We start from the raw sequence: 24,778 nt of genomic DNA, 5'->3' as shown, positions 1-24,778 counted from the left end.
TTGAAGTGTAACTTCTATAATGAGAGACAGAGTTCTGAAGTCACATGTGTATTTTCTTCTATACATAGTCATAGAGAGAAAATTAGAATGTAGCATTGGAAAATTGTTAAATAATTGTAGTTTTGTGAACAATTTTCATCATAATTCTGGTGTGTCATTGCTTGTATGTTTGTCATTGTAATATGGGATGCTGCTTTCCTGTGTGATTTTCCATGCGAAGTCTGAGAGACAGAGAAAGAAGTAAGGGGTGGCATTTCATTAGCGCCTTCAAGAAATTGGTGAGAGACCAGCATTGATATAAATAGAATTGTTTTCAGTCTAAGCAGCTAAGGTTTCATGATATCATCATTTACAAGAGTCACTTATTGACTGTGTTTAGGAAATATACATTTTCCAGAGACTTAAAAGATTTCTTGTCTCATTGTCTTTTTCTCATTGTCTTTCCTTACTTAAAATTTGATTTTCGAATATGGCATTGCAAACTGGCATCTATTAATTAACATTAAGGCTGACATAATCAGAAACAGATCTATAGATATAAGAAACATGTCAACCATTCAAAGGATTACATAAAGCCGTTGTCTGGTGAATGTGGACCAGGCAAAAAAGGTTTCCTATTATGCAGAGGGAATAGGGAATTCATAACACTGTTGTTAAATAAAAAATCTGAAAGCAAGAGAATTATGCAAATATAAATTCAATATCTGTAGGGAAAGATTAAAGAAGCTAAATAGTCAAGTAAGACCCCACATCTATCCCAAACTGCTGCAACCTGCTATTTTGCTGTAACCATGAAGCAAACCTCTGGGGCCTGTATATATTATTTCTCAACATTTTTGTGATTACTGCTTTCTGTTGTCACTCCATTATAGGTTCTATTTTTTAAATATCTCCTGTCCTCCATTTAATCACATATCCAGTTTCCCAGGCTTTGTTTTCTTATAAGCTGCTGAACCTGTTACACTTCCTATTCTAAGAAATGGCTAGTGACCCAAAACATAAGATTAGATTTTACCAGCTAAAAGATTTGCTGGTAGGATTCTGGAAAGAGTGTCATGTCCGCTACCTACCTACTTGCTCCACAACAATTTCACCTGCTACTTGGGAGGCATTGGTGAGTCAGTCCATGTATAGAATGATTGAAGCCCCTTAAGTGACCAATTAATGACCACTTAAAAGCCTTATCATGCTACAGTTTAAATTTAACGAGCGGTACAAGAAGCCCATGTCAAATCAACAGCTTTCACTGTATGGGTTGATGGTAGGATACCCAAAGATGCCTCCTTTTTCACCACATGTTGCTTTTCCCTCCAGGCAGTCTACCCAATCTCCCACGCAACCCTCTAAGTTCCTCTGATACTGCCCTCCCACCTAACTTTCATTCCAAGAGTTTTGTAGTCCCAGCCCTGATCACTGCTTTTGATAGTGTTACGAGAAACAGAGTGCTACCAACCATTAGACTGAAGGGGTATCTCTGGCCCAGATTTGGGCAAATGTCTTGTCTTAAAACAAATAATGGTTCTCTGGAGTTAGATCACATTAGAAGGTGATGCTGGAGTGGGTCCAGGCTCAACCCTGATTCTTCTCTGGGGACAGGACCACAGTGTACCATTAAATCCAATCTATCATGCTCTACTTTCCTCTCTTTTTATCTGATTTGCTCAGTGTCTGTAGCATTTTCTGCTTTCATTTAGATTTTAAGATCAGAAGTATTTTGCTTTTTAGTGCACGTTTCAAATCTTGTTTAATTGATGAACCATACTTCAGTACTTTGCACCTACAATATTTAATACTATGCTAGTAGATCATTTATTTCCTCCCCGATCATCTTAGTCAACACAGCGTGATCTTCTCCTGACATCTAAACACTCTCACTCACATACACAAGCCAAAAGTTTAAACAAAAGTGAGAGTGTATTGTGATCAGGAAAACAATTCTTGTCCAATTAACCAAGTTATAGAATCATCAAAGATAACTCTCATTATCATCTTCATGAATTAATGAAATTAGTTATATTAAGGTTATTTGAAACATTTCTTTTCCACAAGGCTGAAATAATGAGAAGATACTTGCAGAATAAAAACATTGATTGAAACATACCAAAATTCATAATAAATAAAACCAGTTAGGAAACTTAGAGTAGCTGATCCAAACAAGATTTTGAAAACCAGCCACTGATACAAAAAGCAGCTACAAGAAGCCCCAAAATTTAGTTAATTCATTTTATAAGCTGAAAATTTACACCCGTAGGATTAGAGAGGTATGATCTTTCATGCCTGTGTAAATCTCAGAATCACACAGTAGCAATGATTTGGATTGGCAAAATGCACAGTGGGGAATTTAGCTCAGAACTAAAAATATTAAATTGATGCAAGGTAAATTGTATTGGTGAGGGAACTGTTATAGCATATAAATGAATTAACATTTTTGAGAAATATTTCACAAACAATATAGATGTTACCTGAAATCACTTCAGATAAGAAGTGCTTCTAGTTTGCACAGAATGATTTGTTAACAAAACCTTTGAACAGTGTTATATTTCAAAGTGAAAGATTTAACAATAAATAAGAAACAGCTGCCTTTTTTTCTTGTAAAATGATAAATAAGTATGCAGCAGGAATGTACCTATTCAACATTACAGCTTAGGCTTCAAATCCCTACAGGCATCAATTGTATTATCTGATTTGTTGTCTCTTGCTATCTCCCTCGTGAATAAACTCCATAAAGAGTGGGTATGAAGGGTAACTAATTGCTAGTTTCAATTTGTATCATATTTCTTGAATATTTCTTCCAACACTTAGCCAAAATCAGAAATCATAAATGCCATACTGCATATGGTTAAGATCCATATACCCTCTGCATAATATAAGCGCATATATTTAGATGTTACACAATGAGTACTGAAGGTGCCTTTTCTGTAAATGTTTTTAGTTTTATATCAGAATAAACACCACCTACACCTGGACCATTTTCAGATAAGTATTCATTTAGTAGTCACACAAAATGAAAGAATCTTATTTCAAGCTGTATTTTTAGCTGGCCAGTTACATAACAGAATACAATTTTGAATCTTGTCCATGAGACCCATTTCCTGTTCATTCAACTGCTTCTGTCCTGGCTCTCATGTTAACGGATATTGGTACTAATTCCTCCTCCTTAGTTAGTCCCTTTTTCTCTCTCTGAATTCATCCATCATCTGGCCTCTTCTAAAAAAGTCAACCCTAGCCCCTCTTCCTTGTAAGCTACTGGACCATCTCCAACCTGCCCTACCACTCCAAGGTCCTTGAACATGTTGTCACCATCATAGCTATTGCTCATCTCTTCCAGAACTTCATGGTTGGGTTCCTCAAATCAATTTTTTAGTTCTGCCATAACACCAGAATTGTATTTGTATTCATTCCCAGGCTGGGAATGTCTCAGACTAGGCTTCCAGCATTTACTGCCCATGCTGAATGGGCCTGGGTGGTGGTGAGCTGCTTTCTTGAAGTTATAATTTGGGGCACCCACTGTGCTGCTAGGGAGAAATTCCATGGTTCTAATCCCGTGGTAGTGAAGGAATAGCCTCCCAATATAGTTCCAAGTCAAGGTTTTGAGAGACACTTGCAGGGTTGTATTTTCATGAAACTGCTGCCTTAACCTTTAAGGTGGTAGAAATCATGGGCTTGGAAGATTCAGACTGAGGAGCCTTCGGTGGGTTATTGCTGTGGGTCTTATGGATGATCTTGCACAGCAGTGGTGGAGGAAGTGAATGTTAAAGGATAGTTAGATTGGGTGCCAGTCAAGTGGACTGCATTGGTCTACATGTTGACCAACCTCTTCAGTTGCAGTTTCACTCATTCAGATAAGTGAAGAGTAGTCCATCACATCATGAATGGTCAAGATTAGAGTGGTGCTGGAAAAGCACAGAAGGTCAGGCAGCATCCGAGGAGCAGGAAAGTCGACGTTTCGGGCAAAAGCCTTCATTAGGACATCATGAATTTTGCCTTTAAGGTGATGGAGCTTTTGGGCTTTGCAAAGTTAGGAGGTGATTTACTTATCATAAAATGTCCATGTTCTGACCTGCTCTTGTAGTCAAATTATTTATATGACTAGGTAATAGCAACCCTCCAAAATGTTGAAAGAAGGGAAATGTGATAAATGTAAACAACTCCTGCTTGCTATCTTTGACATGTCTGCAGCCTTGGTCTCTGTTGACCATACCATCCTCCTTTCTGTAGCCGTCCAGATCACCACCTCTCTCCACTCCTCAGATGTTACTACATCCTCAGACTGCTTGTCTGACATCCAGTACTGGATGATCAGAAATATCTCCCAACAATATTAGACACAAGCCATTGTCTTTGGTTCCAATTACATATTTTGTTAATTAGTGAATGATTGCATCTCTCTCCCTGGCAACAATCTGAGGCTTAGATGCCAGATTTACTGCCAAAATAAGATCCTTCCATAGATATGCACCATCACCAAGGAAGTCTGCTTCTACCTTGTAACATTGTCCAATTCTGGCTCTACCACAGATTGCTGCTGCCCAATGCCTTTGCTCACGCTCCTTGCCATCCATGCCTTTGTTATTCCCAGACCCAATAATTCCAATGGACTGTTGGCTCTATTTCCCACATTCCATCCTCAATAAAAATTTGAGGTCATCCAACTATGCCACTCTTCCCAACTCACACCACCTCTGTGCTTGTTGATTTACATTGGCCCTTGTTTTAATAATATTTTAAAATTCTCACCCCATTTTAAAATCTCTTCATTGCCTTGTTCATTCCTACCTCTTGAATCCATAGCAATCCAAATTTATTTTTATTCATTCTTGGGGTTTATTCTCTATCCCAAGTGCTCAGAGGACAGCTAAGGATCAACCACATTGGTGGTGGGTCTGGAGTCACATGTAGGCCAGACCAAGTAAGGATGGCAGCTTCCTTCCCTAAAGGATATTAATGAACCAGATGAGTTTTTCCTGACAGTTGACAATGGATTCATAGTCATTAGACTCAATTCCACATTTTAAAAATTGAACTCAAATTCATCTGCCATGATGGGATTTAAACCTGGGCCTCCAGAACATTAACTGAATCTCCAGATTAACAGTCCAGCAATAATACCACTAGGCTTTCACCTTCCTCTCAATTATTTGCACTCCTCGAATTCTTTCCACTTGAGCATCCCAGATTATAATTGTCAAAATCCTACCCTCTTTGGCTCTCTAACTTGTTTTCTTCCTTTAAGGTGTCTGTTAAAGCCTTCTGCACTTTCCAAGTTTTTTTATGCATCTGGCTGAATACCCAGAACGGTAAACCGTAATAACAGAAGTAGTCTGCTCCACCATTCAATGAGATTATAGCTAATCTGATAGTCCTCATCTGGTTTATGGCCATAATACTTATGTGAAGCATATTAGGATATTTTACTATGTTCAAGGTGCTGTATAAACATTTTTTTGTCATTATTGAATAGTTGATTGATTTCGCAATACAATGTAATGATAACTTCAGTAATTTTTCCACATTTACATTTCTGGGCCCCCTGTGGAGCAGTGCTGTGATTGAACAGTCCGACTAGTATAATCAGTCCCTTGTCAATCATCAAACCAACCTTCAGTACTCAAAAGACAAAACATTTTTAATATTATAAAATTAAACATGCTTAATCACAAGGAAAGTACTAAGTAAACACCTGAGAAAAATGCACTCACTTACTTGCAAGAAAGTTTATTAATACCATCAATATAATAACACACACCGCCATTGACACAGTAGGATTTCTCCGATTCATTGCACCTTCTTGCATGTCCAGATTCAGGTGAGAGTGTAGTTGTAGCAGCTGCAAATGAAAACAGAGCACAAGTTCAGAATTTCCTACATCAAGAATTACATCAGTCCATTCATTCCATGTAGTCTCATGTTGATTGCCTGAAACAGTTAACTACTCACTTTGACTTCATAGCCATTCTACAATGCCTTACATTTGTTCCTAAATATTTATCAACTTAATTTCTTACACCAAAGTATCAAGTAGGAAATCCAATTACCTAATAATCCTCATGTCAAAAATAATTCTCCTAAACTTTCTTCTTCATGCTGTTCAGTTATTGTCTCACCAACATTGACTCAAGTTTTATTTTATTAAAGTTTCTCATGAAGTTGGAAATATTTATCCAATATCCTCTTTATTTGTTTTCTATTAGCAAGAGTCATAATTTCCTTAATCTCTCCTCACAACTAAAGCCTCTTATCCCTGGTATCATCCTAAGCAAAAAGAATGACTGCAGATGCTGATGAAGGGCTTTTGCCCGAAATGTCAATTTTACTGCTCCTCGGATGCTGCCTGAATTGCTGTGCTCTTCCAGCACCACTAATCCACAATCATCCTAAGCAACCTGCCCACACTCTTATATTAAAACAAAGAACTGTGGATGCTGTTTGATGTGGAACAAGTGTTGGAGAAACTCGGCAGGTCTGGCAGTATCTGTTGAGAGAAAAACAAACAGAGTTCATGTTTCTAGTCCAGTGACCCTTCATCAGAACTATTCACAAAGTTCTGATGTTCTGAGTTCATATAAAAGAACCCCCTGAATTCTAAACTTGTGCTGTGTTTTCATTCACAGCTCCTCCCCTCCTAAACCCTTAGTAGCATTCTCTAGAAGATGAGACAGTCCGCTGATGTAGAGCACTCGAAAGGTTCACAGCCTGAGTAAAATAATTTTTCCTGATCTCAGACCTTTATGGTATCCTCTATCTTTAAACTGGACCTCATGGTTTTAGACTCCGCAGTAAGGGGAAACATCTTACCTGCACTACTCTGCCTATCAGTTTAAATATTTTGTAAGTTTCAATGTGGTTACCTCTCTTTCTTCGAAACTCGACAGAGTGCAGGCCCACTTTGCCTAATCTCACTTCATTGGTCAGTCCTGCCATCCTGGGAACATATCACGTGACTCCGTGTTACACTACCTTTATGGCACTATCTTTCTTGAGATAAGGACACCAGAACAGCACACAGTATTCCAAATGTTGGCTAACCAAGCTCCTACACAACTGGAGCATGACATCACTACCTCAACACTCAAATCCTCTTGTAATAGAGGTCATTATTCCATTTGCCTTCGTGATACTGTAATATCTAATGATTTAAAATTATAATACTTGTATTCACAGATGATCTGCCCTTTCATCTGTATTTCTGAGCTGTGAGCGACATTGAGAAGATGCCATTTTATTTCAAAGTTGGTTATTTACTTCGCTGACTAGCAATATTGTAAATGATGGGCTAAACATAAATTTGTTTCCTTAAGTCAGTACATTAATTAGAACTGAAAAATGTGTTGCTGGAAAAGCGCAGCAGGTCAGGCAGCATCCAAGGAGCAGGAGAATCGACGTTTCGGGCATAAGCCCTTCTTCATTAATTAGTACATTTATTTTAAAGTCTGGATGGTATTGCTGATCTGGAAATGAAATCCTAAAATTGACATTATAAATATGAGTTATTTTGCAAAGTTCTACTTTTAAAAGTTCCTTCAAGAACATATAGAGGTCACTTAAATTACAGATTTCTGCTTCAAGAATACATATGAACTGTCCTGGGACAGATTTTCAACATGCTGCATTTTGTAACTCTGGTATTGTGGATTGACCACCCATTAGAGCGTTGGCCCAATTTTCCTTCCCATCTACGGATAGTTCCATTTCTATCACCAATTCGTAATATCTGTTTTATGCTCTAATATGAGGCTGAAAATATATAATTAAATATTAAAATTAAACATTTTGGAGTAAAGTTTCATGTCGCGTGAAAACTGTATATGTTAAGAAAAATGTAATAGTTACTTTCCAAAAATCATGAATATGCAATTGCATATCATTTAAATATTTTATTAACAATTACTTGCATGAAGATAAAATTAAAGTGTATGAAAGAAATATATTGAAAACATGCCCAATGTCCAAAGATACATAATGAGTGACTGATGATGGATCAGTCACTATTGTGAATCCTTTAACAAAATTATTTGTTTGAAGGATGCCATTTCAAAAGGAATATTAAGCATTTCAAATAACTTCCAAATAAGAGCAAAATACTGTGAATGCTAGGGATTTAAAATAAAAACAGAACATGCAGGAAAAACTCAACAGGTCTGACAGCATATGTGTCAGAAATAGAGTAAATGAACAGAATCTTATAGCAGTCTAGATTAGAGTGGTGCTGGAAGAGCACAGCAGGTCAGGCAGCATCCGAGGAGCAGGAAAATCTTATAGCAGTCTGACCAATATGAGCCATGGCGCAACTTATAGTCGAATTGGATGAGAAGTCCAGTGAGGCCCATCTCAATGTTGAGAGCATCTCACTCCATCTTTTAGGTTTTTCGAATCAACCTGTTCAGGCATGTCAATATACATGTCTGAGACAGATGTGACTTCAACTGTGCCCGTTTGCTCCACCTTTTCTGTTTTTGTCAAATGGCGTGGCGAGTTTCTCATAGGCAGTGGTGAATTGCCAATTAAGGAGAAGTTACAGATTGTTAACTGCTTTGTTGATGAAGTGAAATAAGTTACTGTACTATTCTATTTAACTTGCCTCAATAATATGGAGTTCCCTATCCTACAAAAGAGACCAAATAAGCTAGATGTCGAGAAATACCGACACGGAAATCAGAGCAGACCAGTTGGATTCAGCTCACGACTCAAAAGAACCACCATTTTGCTTATGACTAGCCAGCATGTCAGGGCATAATCCATGGCTACCATGTTGCATTTGCCCTCGTGACCATCACGGCATTCTCGAATCCACTGGCAGACCACTTAGGAACCACTGATCCACATTGCAGAGCATGGCAGCAACTTGCATTGAAAGGGTGCAACAAGGACACGCATTGGCAGGTATTCAATTCAAGGGTTGGACCCAATTCTATCTCAAGGCTGCTTGCTTGCTCTTGGATACCTTTGCTGCCTGTAAAGAAATGTTCACGTTTGCATTTGGTTGATTGCTTGTTTATGTATGATATTAAAGTGAGAGAATAGGGTTGCATGTGTGAAGCAGTGTCAAGTATGTTGGCTATGTGCCATGACTAGCATGGCTGTGAAGCCATTACATTGCCAGTGAGGTGCAATGCTAGGTTGTCAATGCTTGTCTAGGTGCACAGTGGCCTTTCAAAGATGCTGTGGGTGCAAGTGATGCTGGCAGTTATCCGCTGAACACAGTTGTTTTGAGAATGGTGCGAGGAAAAATGGGGCTGGAATAGACCTGATGGGCAGCATAGTGGTTCAGTGGGGCCCAGGTTCGATTCCAGCCTAGGGCGAATATCTGTGTGGAGTTTGCTCCCTGTGTCTGCGTGGGTTTCCTCTGTATGCTCTGTTTTTATCCCACAGTCCAAAGATGTGCAGGTTAGGTGGATTGGCCACGCTAAATTGTCCATAGTGTGCAGGGATGTGCACGTTAGGTGGGGATTAATCTTGGAAAATGCAGGGTCACAGGTAAAGGGTAAGGGTTTGGTCTGGGTGGAATGCTTGTCAGAGGGTCAGTGTGGACTCGGTGGGCTGAATGGCCTGCTCCTACACAGTGTGGATTATATGAGGGATGACTTTCAGGCAGAACAATAGTTAATGAAGCACTTGGTACCCTGTCCACCTCATGGTAGTGGCTGATATTATGCTTGTGAAGCCCTAGTTAAATTTTGTGGAGCTCATTAGTTAATGGGCAAAGTATATTTTCCATCTGTTTAAGGAATCAGGTACCTATTATGTAACATTTAGTTGATGTTGATTTTAGTTTGTTTATTACACTACAAATCTTAAAGTATGAACGCTTATGCAATCCTTTGTTTGTTTTTGCCAGGAGAGTCATGTCTCTGCTTAAATGTTATTTATCTCAATGAGGATCATTACATTCAGTAAACATTGGCAGTGCAGCAGAACAGCCCCAAAAAAGTAAAGGCTACGTTTATTTTGCTGATATAGGCTCCACAGAATTATATGGGCTGCTACCAGATGAGGCTTCCTCACCATCTCTGCAATCATAATTCAACCGTCAGTACCATTAGAGGCAACATGTTGCAAGGGGTGATTATTTGCTGCCTAAAGTCTGCCACATGAATGTTAATTAGACTCATTCCTCAACATAGATTAGTCTTCATGCCAAAACTATTATCTGTCCTTCTAGTTTTTCCATTGTTTAAATGTCTGATAGTTAATCTCTGCATCAATAATTGTGGGACATAAATGAGCCACTATCAAGAATTCTTTTGTATTCTTTCTACAAATGTTGTTCACTAAACTTTCAGTTAATTGATCCAATAAGTGCTGCTTGATCAAGCCTGCTAGAGTCAAGACACTTTCATTCAAGACCAAGTTTCAATAAAAGCTATCAGTGCCATTGTTTTTGTTCATAGAATATGGTCTTGCTGTTATCTTCTTAACTAACATTGATATTCTTTGAATTATGAAAAAGCAACAGTAACACCCAAGAAAAATAAGAATGTCACATCATGTAACTGAAAGAGCAAATTATTTTGTCACTTTTATCTCATCTAAATAAGTAACTAATTATAAATATTAAACAATTATCCATTTAAATCCTTGTAACACATGTAGAACACATTCATTTATTATTAATTAACAGTTAACTTGATCACATGCATTAAAAATCTGCTAATGCCTACAGATTATGAAAAATATTAAACCAGAATTATTAACCATAGACAAGTTACCAGATGACGCTAATGCCCATCTGTTGTTGGTGAATGTAAAGGTCCTTGTAACTTTCAAAAATTCAGCTTGTAGGCACTAAGTCATTCATTTATGACATTCTACCTGTAGAATTTAATCGATAGATGTATGGACAACTTTGAAGAATAAACACAGAAATTTATTCTAATAGGATAAATACAAAGATTTGATTTCTTCTAACGAAGGCAGCAGAGTGATCCAAAGAATGTTTTTATTCTTACTTACTGAATAGTCAGTAAGCTACTAACATCATTAAAATGTGGTGGCTGAAAGTTTAATTAAAAAGCAAACTTATATCTATAGGGACAATTCAGCAATCTGAAAAGCAATTTATTTTACAAAAATTTGCATCTCATTAAAAACACAATTGCTGCAATTAAGTGCTCATTCCCAATTAAATCCTATCTAATAAAGCAATATATGCCTTCAGATACCTGACTGCATATAATTGGTATGTACCTAGCAAGCTCAACTTCTTCCAAGACTTCAGAGCAAGTACTTGCTGCTTTGTCCTTATCGCAATATGACTTTCTATCAAAGTTAGTGATTGAGTTGTGTTGTAGATTCTCCAACTGGAATGAAAGTGGTATGAGGAAGAGGGTGGTCATGTGGAGCAAAAGTCATACGTGGAGCAGTTGCTGTGATTGGGAGACAGTTTGGAGAAAAGTGGCATGGGGAGGTGAGAGGTCAGCAGGGAAAGGAGGAGAATTGGCCAGGTAAGGGTAGAAGGGTAGACACTGCAACATGGCTTTGGTCTGTCCTAGTCCATTGAGGGTGATGATTGGGAAGGATATGTCACTTAGAGCTGGGTGTCCAGGGCATGATCAATGCTGTGGAAGTTTATGTCTTGGTTACATCTATTGGTATTGTGTGACAGAGGAAAAATCGATAGTTATGAGGAGAGTTGGATGTGGTAGGATGGGAAATGTAATGCTATGGGTGGGAACCATACAAGTGGGTCATGGTAACTGAGCATTTAGGTAGAGTTGGGAAAGAAGGGATGAGCATTGCAACCTTGATAGTTATGGGCTCAGGGTAGAGTAGTGAAGTCTGCACAAATATGGATAAGATCAATGGAAATGGGGGAGGTTCAAGGGTAACAATGGCAACTGGAATGGCAAGGTAATGTGGGTATAGAATAATGGGAAGTAGTGGGTATAGGATAATAAGAGGTGGTGGGTGAGGGCAAGAATCAAACATATTGGTCCTCAAGGTAAAAAGGAATCCACTTTCATTTCCTAAGGAGTCACAGGCATTAATGAAAAGGTATTTTTTGGTTGGTTGGGTGAAGTTGACACTTAGCATTCAGAAGGGCATTGCATTAATCAAAAGTAAATGGTCAGAGAACCATTCTCAGTTGGGCATGGCTCCCATTGAGCCAGCATCACTCCAGATCTCATGGCATCATGCTCCAATGAGATTTCATGAAATCATTAAATTATTTACATCGTGGGCTGACTAGCATTCTCTGATCTTCTTTCTGTTCTGTCCAGTCATCAGAACTGCCACATCCTTTTGCATAGTTATATATCTTTTCCCTAAGTTTGATGCCTTACTTAACTTCTTTAGTTAACCACTGATGGTGAGTCCTCCTTTTGTACTTTTTCTTTACAGGAGGAAAGTACCTATTCTGTGTGTTCTGAAATATCCCCATAACTGCCTGCCACTGTGTACCTATTGATTTATTCCTGAGCTGAGTATGCTAGTTCACCTCAGTTAGTTCATCTTTTATGCCCACATAGTCGCCTTTATGGGTTACTGGAGATTAGCATGCTTTAAACCTGCTCAAAGAAGCCCTTATGATGTAACATGTTGTCTCACCTTGGCTTGGTTGCTCACCTGCCACTATGTCACATACTGCATGAGTGGACAATGCCTTGCTTTGTAAAGCGGACTTCAGAATATCCAGAGCTAGCTAAGAGCAGCTAGATTAGAATAAATAGACACTGAAACATGTTCCTCAGTGATCCCATATCATGACTTATGTGACTCATCACCTTATTCTCTCAATATCACAACAGTCCTGAGGATGTCTCTGTCCCTCACTTGGATCAATGGTTGCATTAGTGACAAAGTATCCACCTCCCTCACGGCAGGACAATTCCAAATACATTTGCCCAATTAGGGCAGCACGGTGACTCAGTGGTTAGCACTGTTGCCTCACAGCACCAAGGTGCTGGGCTCAGTTCCACCCTCAGGTGATTGTGTGGAGTTTGCACATTCTCCCTGTGTCTGCACGGGTTTTCTCTAGTTTCCTCCCACAGAGCAAAGATGTGCAGGTTAGATGGATTGGCCATGCTAAAGTCTCCAGGGATGTCCAGGCTAGGTGAGTTAGCCATGGGAAATGCAGAGCTACATGAATTGGCTGGGGGTGGGGGGGTGTCAGGGTTGGATGTTCTTTGGAGGTTCAGTGTGGACTCGATGGGCCGAATGGCATGCTTCCACACTAGGGATTCTATGAATTCCCCGCCACAAAGAGAATGCAATCCATCACATTCAGATATGTTTGACTATCTCTTATTCTGAAAAATGTTTTGCCTGACTATGGTTGTTGTAATGTCACTTTTAAGGGCTGAATATGTAATAAGCAAGAGACTATAAGATATTGTGATGAGCAACCATGTGAGCCGAGTTTCAGTGTGCCGGTGTAATATTTCTATAACTACAAATACTGAATGTCTGTAATCTTTCTGGCTGTGAGTAAACATATTGCAGGTTTGCAATTGAACACAACCTATTCTGTGTGAAAGCGGGAACTTTGTGTAAGATGAGCAATACACAATCACAATGTGGTAATAAGTGGTGTTTCTTTTTGAAAAATGAAGATAGTGTGAACTTGAAACACACAGGAAAAAGACTCAAACAAGATTCAAGGGAGTACAGAAGTTGTATTTACACTGAAAGCTCAGGAGAAAACAAAAGTCATTACACTCTCTGAATAGAAAGTACATGCTCTGTGGACTGACTAGATTAGTGGCTCATACAAGCAGTGACTCCGTTCCAAACTGGATTGTAAAAGACCATGGTGACGACATTGGTTGTCATTTGCCTGCAAAAAGAAAACCCTGAGCAACAGTCAGAAGCAGTGCAGCTGAGAAGAAAACATCCCAACAAAGCACAGTAACTGCACTGTTTTTGAATGCTGTCCATGGACCGGCAAAGCTAAAATTCTCTATGAGTATTTGCAAAAGCCGAGAAATGTCAGAGAGCTGATTACCAAACTCCCTCGCGTAAATAAGAAGGCCACAGGCACCTTATCTGAATTTAGGCTTTTCAAACAAATGATGGAGCTCTGCTTCTGAGCGTTAGCCATTGCAAAGCTGGATAAGCAAGTCATGAAAATAAAGCACTTGGAACTGAGCACTTAAGCAGAGTCAGCATTTCAGCCCTGACAAATGGAGCAGAATGATGCTGCTTAGCTTTGGGAAATGCTGGAAAAATCAACTTTGTACAAAAGTGAACTTCAGAATTCACCATTTGGAGCTAATGTCTTCCAAGCAACAACCATAAAAATCAAGTAATCAGTTTGCCAACAGGTGCTGCAACAAGGGTGAAGATTCATTTTTAAGAGAATGATCTACCCCAGATGAACAGATAATGGAGCTGACTATAGCTTCAATACGTCTTAAAAGTGGAATCGCAGGTAGATTGAATTGTGAAGGTGTTTGGTATGCTTTACTTTATTGGTCAGAGCAGTGAGTATAGGAGTTGGGAGGTCATGTTGCAGCTGTACAAGATGTTTGTTAGGCCACTTCTGGAAAATTGCGTGCAATTCTGGTCCCCCTCCTATCGGAAGGATATTGTGAAACTTGAAAGGGTTCAAAAAAGATTTACAAGGATGTTGCCAGGGTTGGAGAATTTGAGCTATAGGGAGAGGCTGAATAGGCTCGGGCTGTTTTCCCTGGAGCATCAGAGGCTGAGGGGGGACCTTATGGAGGTTTATAAAATCTGAGGGTCATGGATAGGATAAATATACTATAAATAAACAGGTTTTTTTCCCTGTTTGGGGGCAGGGGGTCCAGAACTAGAGGGCACAAGTTTAGGGTGAGAGGGAAAAGATAATAAAAGGGTCTTAAAGGGCAACTTTTTCACACAGAGAGGGTGATGTGTGTGTGGAATGAGCTGATAGAGGAAGTGGTGGAGGCTGGTACAATTACAGCATTTAAAAGGCATTTGGATGGGTATATGAATAGGAATGGTTTAGAGGAACATGGGCCCAATGCTGGCAAATGGGACTAGATTAGGTTAGAATATCTGGTCGGCATGGACAAGTTGGACAGAAGGGTCTGTATCAGTGCTGTACATCTCTATGACTCTATGACTTATTAAAGCCTACTAAAAAGACCTCATGGAGAAAGATAAAGGCAACAACATTAACATTAACATGTTGCTTAAAGGTGGCAGAAAATAGTGTGCTACTGTGGCTGGAAAATAATATATGCTAGCATTAGATTCAGTTACCAGTATTAATGTAATAACCAGGATGCAGACAGGAAACATATTCTGTGGGAAATCAGTCTGTTGCACCCATCAGAAAATTGTCCTGCCCAAGGTCTTTGTCAATGATTCAATATAAAAGCACACTGGGCTCACCATTGCAAGTGTTCTGGTTTCAGAGAAGAAGCTACTATTGGATCCATCCAAAAAAAAACATTTGCAAGGTTCTGGCAGCAATAAGAGGGAGTTTCCCAGAGACTTGCATAAGCGGCAAGAGGGACCAGAGTGAAGAACCTTCAACCAGCAGCTGAACAGGCTCTCTGTGCTGGGAATGTAACAGTATTTTTGGACAAAGTTAAACTGTTTGCAGTTTTTGCCAATATTAACATATGCCCAAAGAAAATTGGCAAACACAAATGCAAGTTCAAATGTCTAGAAAGGAGCTAATCCACACCTGTCAGAGTCTCAAAAGATATGTAGCTAGACTGTTGGAAGTCAATGATACAACATACAAAATTAGCTGCATATAATGAGTCATCCATCCCTTGCATCATCAATGGTGATTCTAAATCACACCTCAGAGAAGATGCAATACTGTTAGTTGACATCCAAAAACGTAGTGTTAACATACAAGTGAAATTGAAGACTGAGTTGGACAATGTGAAATATAATAGTATTATCAGTCATGCACATCAACTCACAGAGGAGTGCAGATCTATTACATGTCTTCAGAAGAACATTTGCACGAGCAGGATGTGTTTGTCCCAAAGGCATCAAAATCATTCTTCAATGAGACACCCATATAAAATCCCAACATTGGAGAAACTGAATCCAAAAATTACAACAGCTCAATTCTTCATCACGAGGGATATCAAATATAGAAAATGATACATTCACTGACAAAGGAAACTCAAGAAATCAATGCTTTCAGAACACAATTTAGCAAGTATTGCTTTCGGAGGCTACCTTTCAGTCTATTTGAGAGTCATAATCTGTTCTAGCAGCAAAAGGACATAATTACATTGAGGAATATTCTATGTGTATGCATTGTCATGACTGGCAAAACTAAAGAACGACATGTTTTGAGATCAGCACTCTCTGATGGTGGCAGCACATCATCCAGGACTCACCTACAACAGCAAGAAATACAGGTGAATTGAGGTCAGATGTATTTTTTGGTTCCAGCTCAACCCAGACAAATTTGAAGATGTAAACAGTTGCACATTCCCAAAACAAAGATATCTTGGAATCTGTTTTTGAATTTCCTAATGCTACACACACCAAACCATACCCAAAAGAAAATCATCATTCAAGGAGCTCTTAAAGAAAAATATTCCACCTATATATCAGGAGGATAATCAACATATCTTCAAGTCACTCAAACAAGGGTTGTCTCAGAAACATTTATCCTTCAATAACATATTCCAAGGAAAAAGTCAATATGTCGCAAAGAGGGCTGAGAGTGTGCATCAAACAAGATGAAACCAACTGTGCTTAGTTCCAGGACACAGCAGCTTATTGGATTTGCACCACATCTAAACACTTTCAACTCTCCCCACCACTGATGTAAAATGGGAATAGTTTGTACATCTATGGGATGCATTGCAGAAATTTACCAATGCTCCTTAGATAACACTTTGTAAACCCATGACATCTATTGTCTAAAAGAACAAGTACATTGGAACAGCATTATTTGCAAGTTCTCCTTCAAGCCCGACACCCTCCTGACATGGAATCATATCACCGTTCCTTCACCATCACTGGATCAGAATCCTGGAAGTCCCTCTCTAATCATACTATGCGAATGCTGAAACCATATGCAGTGGTTCAAGAAAGTAACTCACCATTACCTTCTCAAGGGCAGTTAGGTGGTTGTAATAAATGATGGCTAAGCCAGTAATGCCCACAACCTGTGAATGAATTTTAAAATGTTTATCACAAAGACAAATTATTCAAAATGGAGCATAAAGCACTTACTTTAGTATTTGCTATCACAAAATTCCATATGTACCTGTTTGTTGTACAAACCACTGTGCAAACTGATCACAAACCATTGAAAAATGATCTGGTGCAAACTGAACAGACTGCAATGAATCATTGTTAAAAAAAAAAGGGGCGTACAACTTGGATGTCTGCTAAAAGCCCAGTATCAGAGTAGTTACCTCAACCACACTGAGCAGAATACCAACTCAGAATAGGAATGTTAAAGTTCCACTAGGACTAACAAGTAGATAGGGACATCAAAGTAGAAGATGTGCTAAAGGTTGTTTGGATGAATTCTGCACAGCACAAATGTAACCAATTTCCAGAAAAAACAGCAAGTGCAAATTATGACTGAAGACACAATGGAAAATAACTGGAGGAGAAAGTGCTGACATTGTACAAGAGATGCTTTTGGCTGTACAAGGTTGAACAGGCATTTCAAGGATGCAACTTTTAAACAAAAACATAGACTTGTACCCAAAGCTCTTTGACAGGACGTATTGTCAATTACATGAAGAATGTATGGGCATAGAGCAAACAAAATACCTGGCACAGGGTACTGTGTATTAGATGGAAATCAATAATGGCATTGAGAACACTGAAGATATTCAAGGCAGACCAGAGTCACTAACCACAGCCATCCAAAGAACCTCTACACCTTTACATTTCATTGTTCTCTTGATCCAAGATCACAATAGATTTATTTTCCATACATTGCAACAAGGCCCTCATTGTCACTGCCTACTTCCCCATCTTTCAAACAGTCAGACAATTAAAGGACACCTTAAGTATATTTGTGCCAGACACAATGGATATGATACTCAACCAGTTCGGTACATCGAAGAGATCATGTCTGACAATGGGCCATAATATACAGACAGACCTTTCTAGAGATGTGTGATGGAGAACTGCAGAAGTGATACTCATTAGTTTGCAACTTCTGTCAATTAAAAGTTCTTAACACTGTCTGGTGAAATTTCATATTCTTTTCATAATTTTCATATGCTCCCCCTTGTCCTCTCCCTCTCCCTCTCCCTCTCTGTCCTACATGCTGCCACCTGCTGCTTCGGTTGCTCACTATTTCACATTCTTCCATACCCAAAAGCAGACAAGGCATCTCATTTCTTTCACTATTTTACATGCAGAAGGTATTTCTCTCTAATCTTTCTGTAACTTAGTCTCCATTTATGTGACAGGTTATTAACTTGGCTCAAAACTCCCTACCGGGAGAACTGGTTCAATGCGATGGTTGATTGCTAGTACATTCTCTCAAATTCAAAAGGATGTCAACACAACAATCGGAAGCTGTAGCTCCGCTCACTTGCTTGATGTGGGTAATTTTATATTACTTATTTAAATACCACATCAAATAATGAACGAGCTGCTGATCCAGATTACTTGAAGCCCATCTGCCATAAAATGAAACTGAAAAGCATCAGTGTTAGACCTAATCTCTGTATTATTAAACCATAATGCTTATTTTAAATTTAATTTGTGCCTATGTGCATAGCATTTCCAATTGCTGTGGTGAAATTTGGTAATAAACCTATAATCATCAACCAGAATCCAAATGAATTGCTTCATATTTTCTGTGCATTACTGTAACTGTTGTGTGATTTACCACAGTGGGTGAAGTCTATGGCCTGGAATCCCTGTACATGGAGAAGTAGTTGAAACATCATAATTTAGAATTTTGATTGTGACTAAAAATACAGGTAAACAAGCTTCCTTAGAACTCAGTGGGCACACAGATTGAGAAGGGTGAAGACATGCAAGGGAATTCAGGGTGTTTGGTTATCAGTTGAAAAACCAAAAATACATTCTATTTTGATGCCAAAAATTACCTTTTGAAACTTAATACACATTTTCTTCCATATAAATATAGTGAAGCTTTCCAAAGCATTTCACAAATGCACAATTTTACACCAAAATCATTAAACATTGACAAGGTGTGCAAAGAGGAAGAGCTTCATTACAGAATCACAGAATTGTTACAGTATAGAAGGAGGCTAATTTGGCCCAAGATGGCTGCGTCAGTTCTGTTACCTAGTTCCATTTTTCTGCCTTTCCCCTTATTCTTTACACCATTTCTATCCAAGTAATCATCCAATGCCTCTTTTGAATACCTCAATTAACCCTGCCTCCTGCACACTTCCAGACAGTGTATTCCATACTCAAACTACTCACTGTGTGAACAGTTTTTTCCTCACACTTACTTGCTTCAAATCTCTGCACACTTATCCTTTTATTTTACAAATAGAAGTAGCTCTCCCTATCTTGTCATATTTTTGAAAATCTCTATCAAATTTCCTCTCAGCCTTCTTCTCTTCAAGGAGGAGTCCTATCCATCCTTATAACTAAAAGAATTAGAATTAGAATCCCTACAGTGCGGAAACAGGCCCTTTGACCTAACAAGTCCACACTGACTCTCCGAAGAGTAACCCAAACAGACCCATTCCCCATACTAATGCCTATAACACACACATTCCTGAACACTACAGGTAATTTAGCATGGCCAGTTCACCTAACCTGCACATCATGGAATGTGGGAGGAAACTGGAGCACTTGAAGGAAACCCACGCATGCACGGGGAGAATGTACAAACTCCACACAGACAGTCACCCGAGGTCGGAATTGAAAGTGGGTCCCTGGCGCTATGAGGCAGCAGTGCTAACCACTGAGCCACCGCGCCACCCCAACCACTGAGCCACCGTGCCACTCCAAAGTTTCTCATTCTTGTAACTCTTGCTTATCAAGGAAGTGGACAAAATGACAGAGTTAGCTGTGGATTTAGTAACATAAGAAGGAAAACGAATGTACTAGGCTTTCCTAAGACTTCCTCCTTTGAACTTGAGGAGCACTATTCAACATATGTGACACCTAAGCTGTTATGTTTATTGGCAGCTGCATAAATTCAGAAACAGATTTTGCTGGACACAGGCCGTGAGTCTTGTGCAAGCCTGAGTCCTGCATTGTGCTTTGTAAAACATTGGTGGGAGTCTGCCCATAAACCTGACAGCTGTCCCATAGCAAGTGGGTAGAACATTGATTGCTTTAACTTGAGACCTCTGCCCCTGAATTGGGAGAAGGCTCTGCTTTAGAGAGCTTCTGGCTAATTGGACATCTGGCAGCTCGGTAGGTGCACAGTGCAATGAGAGCTTACAACTGCTGGCCCTACAGATAATCTATGGGCATCCTATTAAAGAACCTCCTGGTCAAACTGAGAGTCTCAGCACCACAGTCACAATGTTCCTACCCAACAACATTGCCACAAACAAACTTGAGATCACAAAGGTAGCACGGATGTTTTTCAAAGTAAAATTTCCAAAATGTTCTACACTGTTTGGGTTTCACTTTATATATGTGCCTTATTCTTATTTGTTGAGACCTCTTAAGCCGAAAAGCTATACTTATTGGCAATGCATTGATGATTATATGAGGGGTTAAGGGCTTTTCCTTTAGTGGAAGAAACTGGTATTCTTGTATTCAATGTTTATTGAACATACATAGTATAGTGTTCAGTGTTGTACATACCAGTCTGAGATATGGCTGAATTTGTTGGATTAATTGGCCCTACCTTCTAAGCATTGCAAAGGACATTGTCTGAGATCAATCTCTGGGAAAGTAACTGAAATTTTTTAAGTGAACTCCTGGAGGATTCCACCAGCTAGCATCACCATGGTGGGAGGCAATGCCTAGTGGTATTATCACTGGCCTATTAATCCAGAGACCCAAGTAATTATTGTTCTGGCGACCTGGGTTCAAATCCTGCCATGACAGATGATAGAATTTGAATTCAATAGAAACAAATGTCAGATTATATGTCTAATGATGACCATGAAACTGTTACTGATTGTCAGGAAAAACACAATCTGGTTCACTAATACCCTTTAGGGAAGAAAACTGCCTTTCTTACCTGGTTTGGCCTACATGTGATTCTAGACCCACAGCAATGTGGTTGGCTCTCAACTGTCCTCTTGGGGTAATTAGGGATCAGCAATTAGTACTGGCCTAGCCAGTGATGTCCAGATCCCTTTAATGAATAAAACAAAAACCGAGATGGACAGTACAAACTGACACAATCCTTTAGGTCTCACATTTCCTTCAACCTTGACTGTTCTCACCATCGTCCATCCTCAGGATGCCAAGCCCTTCCTATTTCAGTCCTCCAGGCCTGCAAACCTACCCTCTATCCAGCTCTGGTTCTTTTTTCCAATCCTCCATGCTCCCAACACTACTCCACAACCCCTTTTTCTCCTGACTCATCGTTGCTAGTCCTGAAGCAGCAAGAGTCCTGCCTCCCTCCTGTGTGCTGGACGGTTAACCAAGGAAAACCAATGACCTTACACACAACTTCATAAAGCCAACTGGTGCACACCATCTTTAAACTATTACAAAACAGATACTGCAAAATTCTTCTGAGGCGTTAGTTTTATTGAAAACTGTTCATGTTAATCAGTATCTGTGCCATGCAAATATATTAGAAATATGATACTAACACAGGCCAGCATAATTTTTGACAACCACAAGCACATCACTGACTTTATCTCTCTCCCTCTAACCACTGTTAAGAAGTTTAAATTTTGCATCTCACCTAATTAGGTCATACCGCATGCCACATTCCTGCTCTGTAGAATCCATAAAATCCCTTTAAGGTGTTGTTGTTGAAAGTCTAAAGTATCCAACAGAAATTGGTACAATGCAAGAATATAGACTTTATAAATATGCAGTACAGGAATCATTGCTCATACATAATTCCAAACCATCCACACAGAGTGTTATCTTGCATTGATGGCAAAAAGCCAAAACATATCATTCACCTTCAGATACAGAAGATAGTCAGTCTGAATTTAAAATGATTAAGCACGTATGGTATAAATGATTTGTTATGATAGTTTGAAAGGACTTGATCCTGAACTCCTCAAGACAAAGAAAGTGCTATCAGATAACCCAAAAAAGACATAAACATCATTCTGGATATATGATTGGAATGAGAGGAATTGACACAATGGCAGATAGCAGCATGAGTTGAGCCACAGAAATTAGTTAGTAATTAGATTTGCATTATTTGATGACAAATAGGTCGTAAAACATTTTTGTGAGATACCAACAAACTTCAAGTATTCACTTGATAGTTTTCATACACTATTTGAATGTTTTTTTTCTTATTTATTCACAAGATGGGGGCACTTATGTCCATCCTTTATTGCCTTTGAGAAGGCGCTCACCTTTTGAAAGAGTATTGCTAAATACCACAGCTAAAATGGACAGAGAGAAATTTTGGTTGATTGCATTAAGTATTTTTACGCTGGTATTCCACAGAGAAAATACAGATGTTTTCAAGCAAAACAAATTATTGGAAAATGTAGTGGATCTCAGGGGCAAAGAAAATCTCCATATAATTGTCTGTTTATACTTTGAAGGCTAATTTTATTTGTCCTTTCTTCTTTCCACTTATCATATGACCTTTCTGCCTGGGACTGATCAAGTTCTTAATAAGGGAGACACAAATAAGGAGTCAAGACAAAGTTAGCTGTAGAATTAGGAGTGTGAGAATTATTTATTTTATTGACAGTAGTATACGATTATGGAAAACAAACAACAACCTTTACAAGAACAACACTTTTCAAATAATAAAATGTCCCCAGGTGCTTTACAGCAACATTAATGTGACACTGAACCACATGAGAAGTTATCAATGACAAGCGACAAAAACCTTGGTCACAGAAACAGCTCAAATGCACATTCTAAGGAAGAAACCAAGGAAAAGAGACAGAAAGGTTCATGGCGGGTGCTCCGGAGCTTACAGGCTTTTTTCTCATTTCAGAAGTATACTTTATTCATAAAAATATCTTTATATGCAGTCACTGAGCAATTCTGTTCTGTACACTAGCATATAAAGAAACAAACAAACATTGGAGATTGATTCTTAACAGGCCCCTATTAAACTTTGGCTGAGAAACCTAAGATGGTAGTCTTTCCCTACTGCTTTTTGGCAGTAGCTAAGCCCCAAGCTTTAGTATGTCCCTCATCACATAGTCCTGGACCTTGGAATGTGCCAGTCAGCAACACTCGTTTGAGGTCAACTCCTTGCTCTAGAAGGCCAAAAAGCTTATGGTCCTGACAATGAAAGCCTCAGTTCCCAGTGATGAAGGAATCAAAACCAGCAAAGCTCAAGAGGTCAAAGTTGGAGAAATTCAGATAGTTGAGGGTTTTAGTGTGAGAGATAGGAAGGAGGTAGGCCATAAAGCGATTTCAACTGAAGAATGAGAATTTCAAAATTCGGATGTTGCTTTACTAGAAGTGACTATAAGCTGTGGGCACAGGGATAATGAGTAAATTGGATTAAATGCAAATTAGAACACATGCAGCAAAATGTTGGATAAACTCACATTTATGTGTAGAACATGAGAGGCAAGCCAGGAGTCTACTCAATCACTCTACATTTACCCCTGACTAATGCACCTAACCTACACATCCCTGAACACAATGGGCAATTTAGCATGGCCAGTTCACCTAACCTGCACATTTTTGGACTGTGGGAAGAAACTGGAGCATGCAGAGGAAACCCACACAGCAACTGGGGAGAATGTGCAAACTGGCACTGTGAGGCAGCAGTACTAACCACTGAGCCATCATGTCACCCATGGCAAGGAACAGAAGACATGAATGAGAGTTTCAGAAGTAAAGGAGCTGACGCAGGAGCAGAATTAGCTGATGTTAAAGAGGCAAAAATAGATGGCATAGATATCTAATTAGAAGTTCACCTCCTTATCATATATAGCTCTTAGGTTGTGAAGTTATGGTTCACACATGGACAGTTACTTGAGAGTTCTGAAGCAAGGGGTTAGGGAACAGAATTAGCAAAGAGGACCAAAAGGCAATGGCTTTAGTATATTCCTATTACTTAACTGGAGAAAATGTGTGGTCGTTTAGCTACATGCCAGACAAGAATTCTGATCAGTTAATGATATTGGAGGACAAGGTCATAGTTAGGGAGAGCTAAATGTCATTAGCATACACATAGCAACTAATGATGGTTTTTGGATAATGTCACTGAGAAATAACGTGGTTAAATATAGTGCATTCATTGTTCACAATATGGATTCCTCTGCATTGGGGATATCAAACACTGATGGTGTGACTGCTTTGAGTGACATTCCATTCAATTCACAAGCAGTAACCCAAGCTTAAGGTGGCCTGTCATTTTAATTCTTCACTTTGCTCGCATGCTGACATCTCTGTTCTTGGCCTCCTGTTCTGTTCCTGTGAAACTCAGTATAGGCCTTATAAACACCATTTCATTTTTTATTTCGGCACTATGCAGCCTTCTAGACTCAAAATTAAATTCAACAATTTTAGCCATAAACTACGTTCTACCAATTTTGTATGCTTTTATTTGCATGTTTTGGGTTTTTTTCTTATTTTTTATTCAGATAATAACCCTTTGTTTTATTGTTTCTCTTCCTGCTGCATACCATTTCCTTTGGCCCTGGAAAACAAAATCTTATTGCAATCTTTCCTAACCATCACTGACATTCCTTTTGTTCTTGTCTCACCAAATGCTTGCTCAAAGCCTATCATATCTCGAGCTTTTTTCCAGTATTGATGAAGGCTCATTTACCGGAGATGT

The 24,778-nt window shown here is 39.1% G+C and overlaps 1 protein-coding gene across 2 annotated transcripts in view; it reads right to left on the bottom strand.

Annotated features, from left to right (window-relative positions):
* Positions 1 to 24,778, bottom strand: part of LOC140492098 (pro-neuregulin-2, membrane-bound isoform-like) — a 690,845-nt gene that overhangs the window by 56,648 nt on the left and 609,419 nt on the right. For both annotated transcript variants that reach the window (XM_072590830.1, XM_072590831.1), the window contains one exon: positions 5,704 to 5,827. In XM_072590830.1, coding sequence (XP_072446931.1) covers positions 5,704 to 5,827 — 124 coding nt within the window. The remainder of the gene's footprint in view (positions 1 to 5,703; positions 5,828 to 24,778) is intronic.

The sequence above is a fragment of the Chiloscyllium punctatum genome, chromosome 20 (genome assembly GCF_047496795.1).
Source record: "Chiloscyllium punctatum isolate Juve2018m chromosome 20, sChiPun1.3, whole genome shotgun sequence".
Lineage (NCBI taxonomy): Eukaryota > Metazoa > Chordata > Chondrichthyes > Orectolobiformes > Hemiscylliidae > Chiloscyllium > Chiloscyllium punctatum.
The sequence above is the reverse complement of the archived record's forward strand: the minus strand, read 5'-3'. Positions and strand labels throughout refer to the sequence as shown.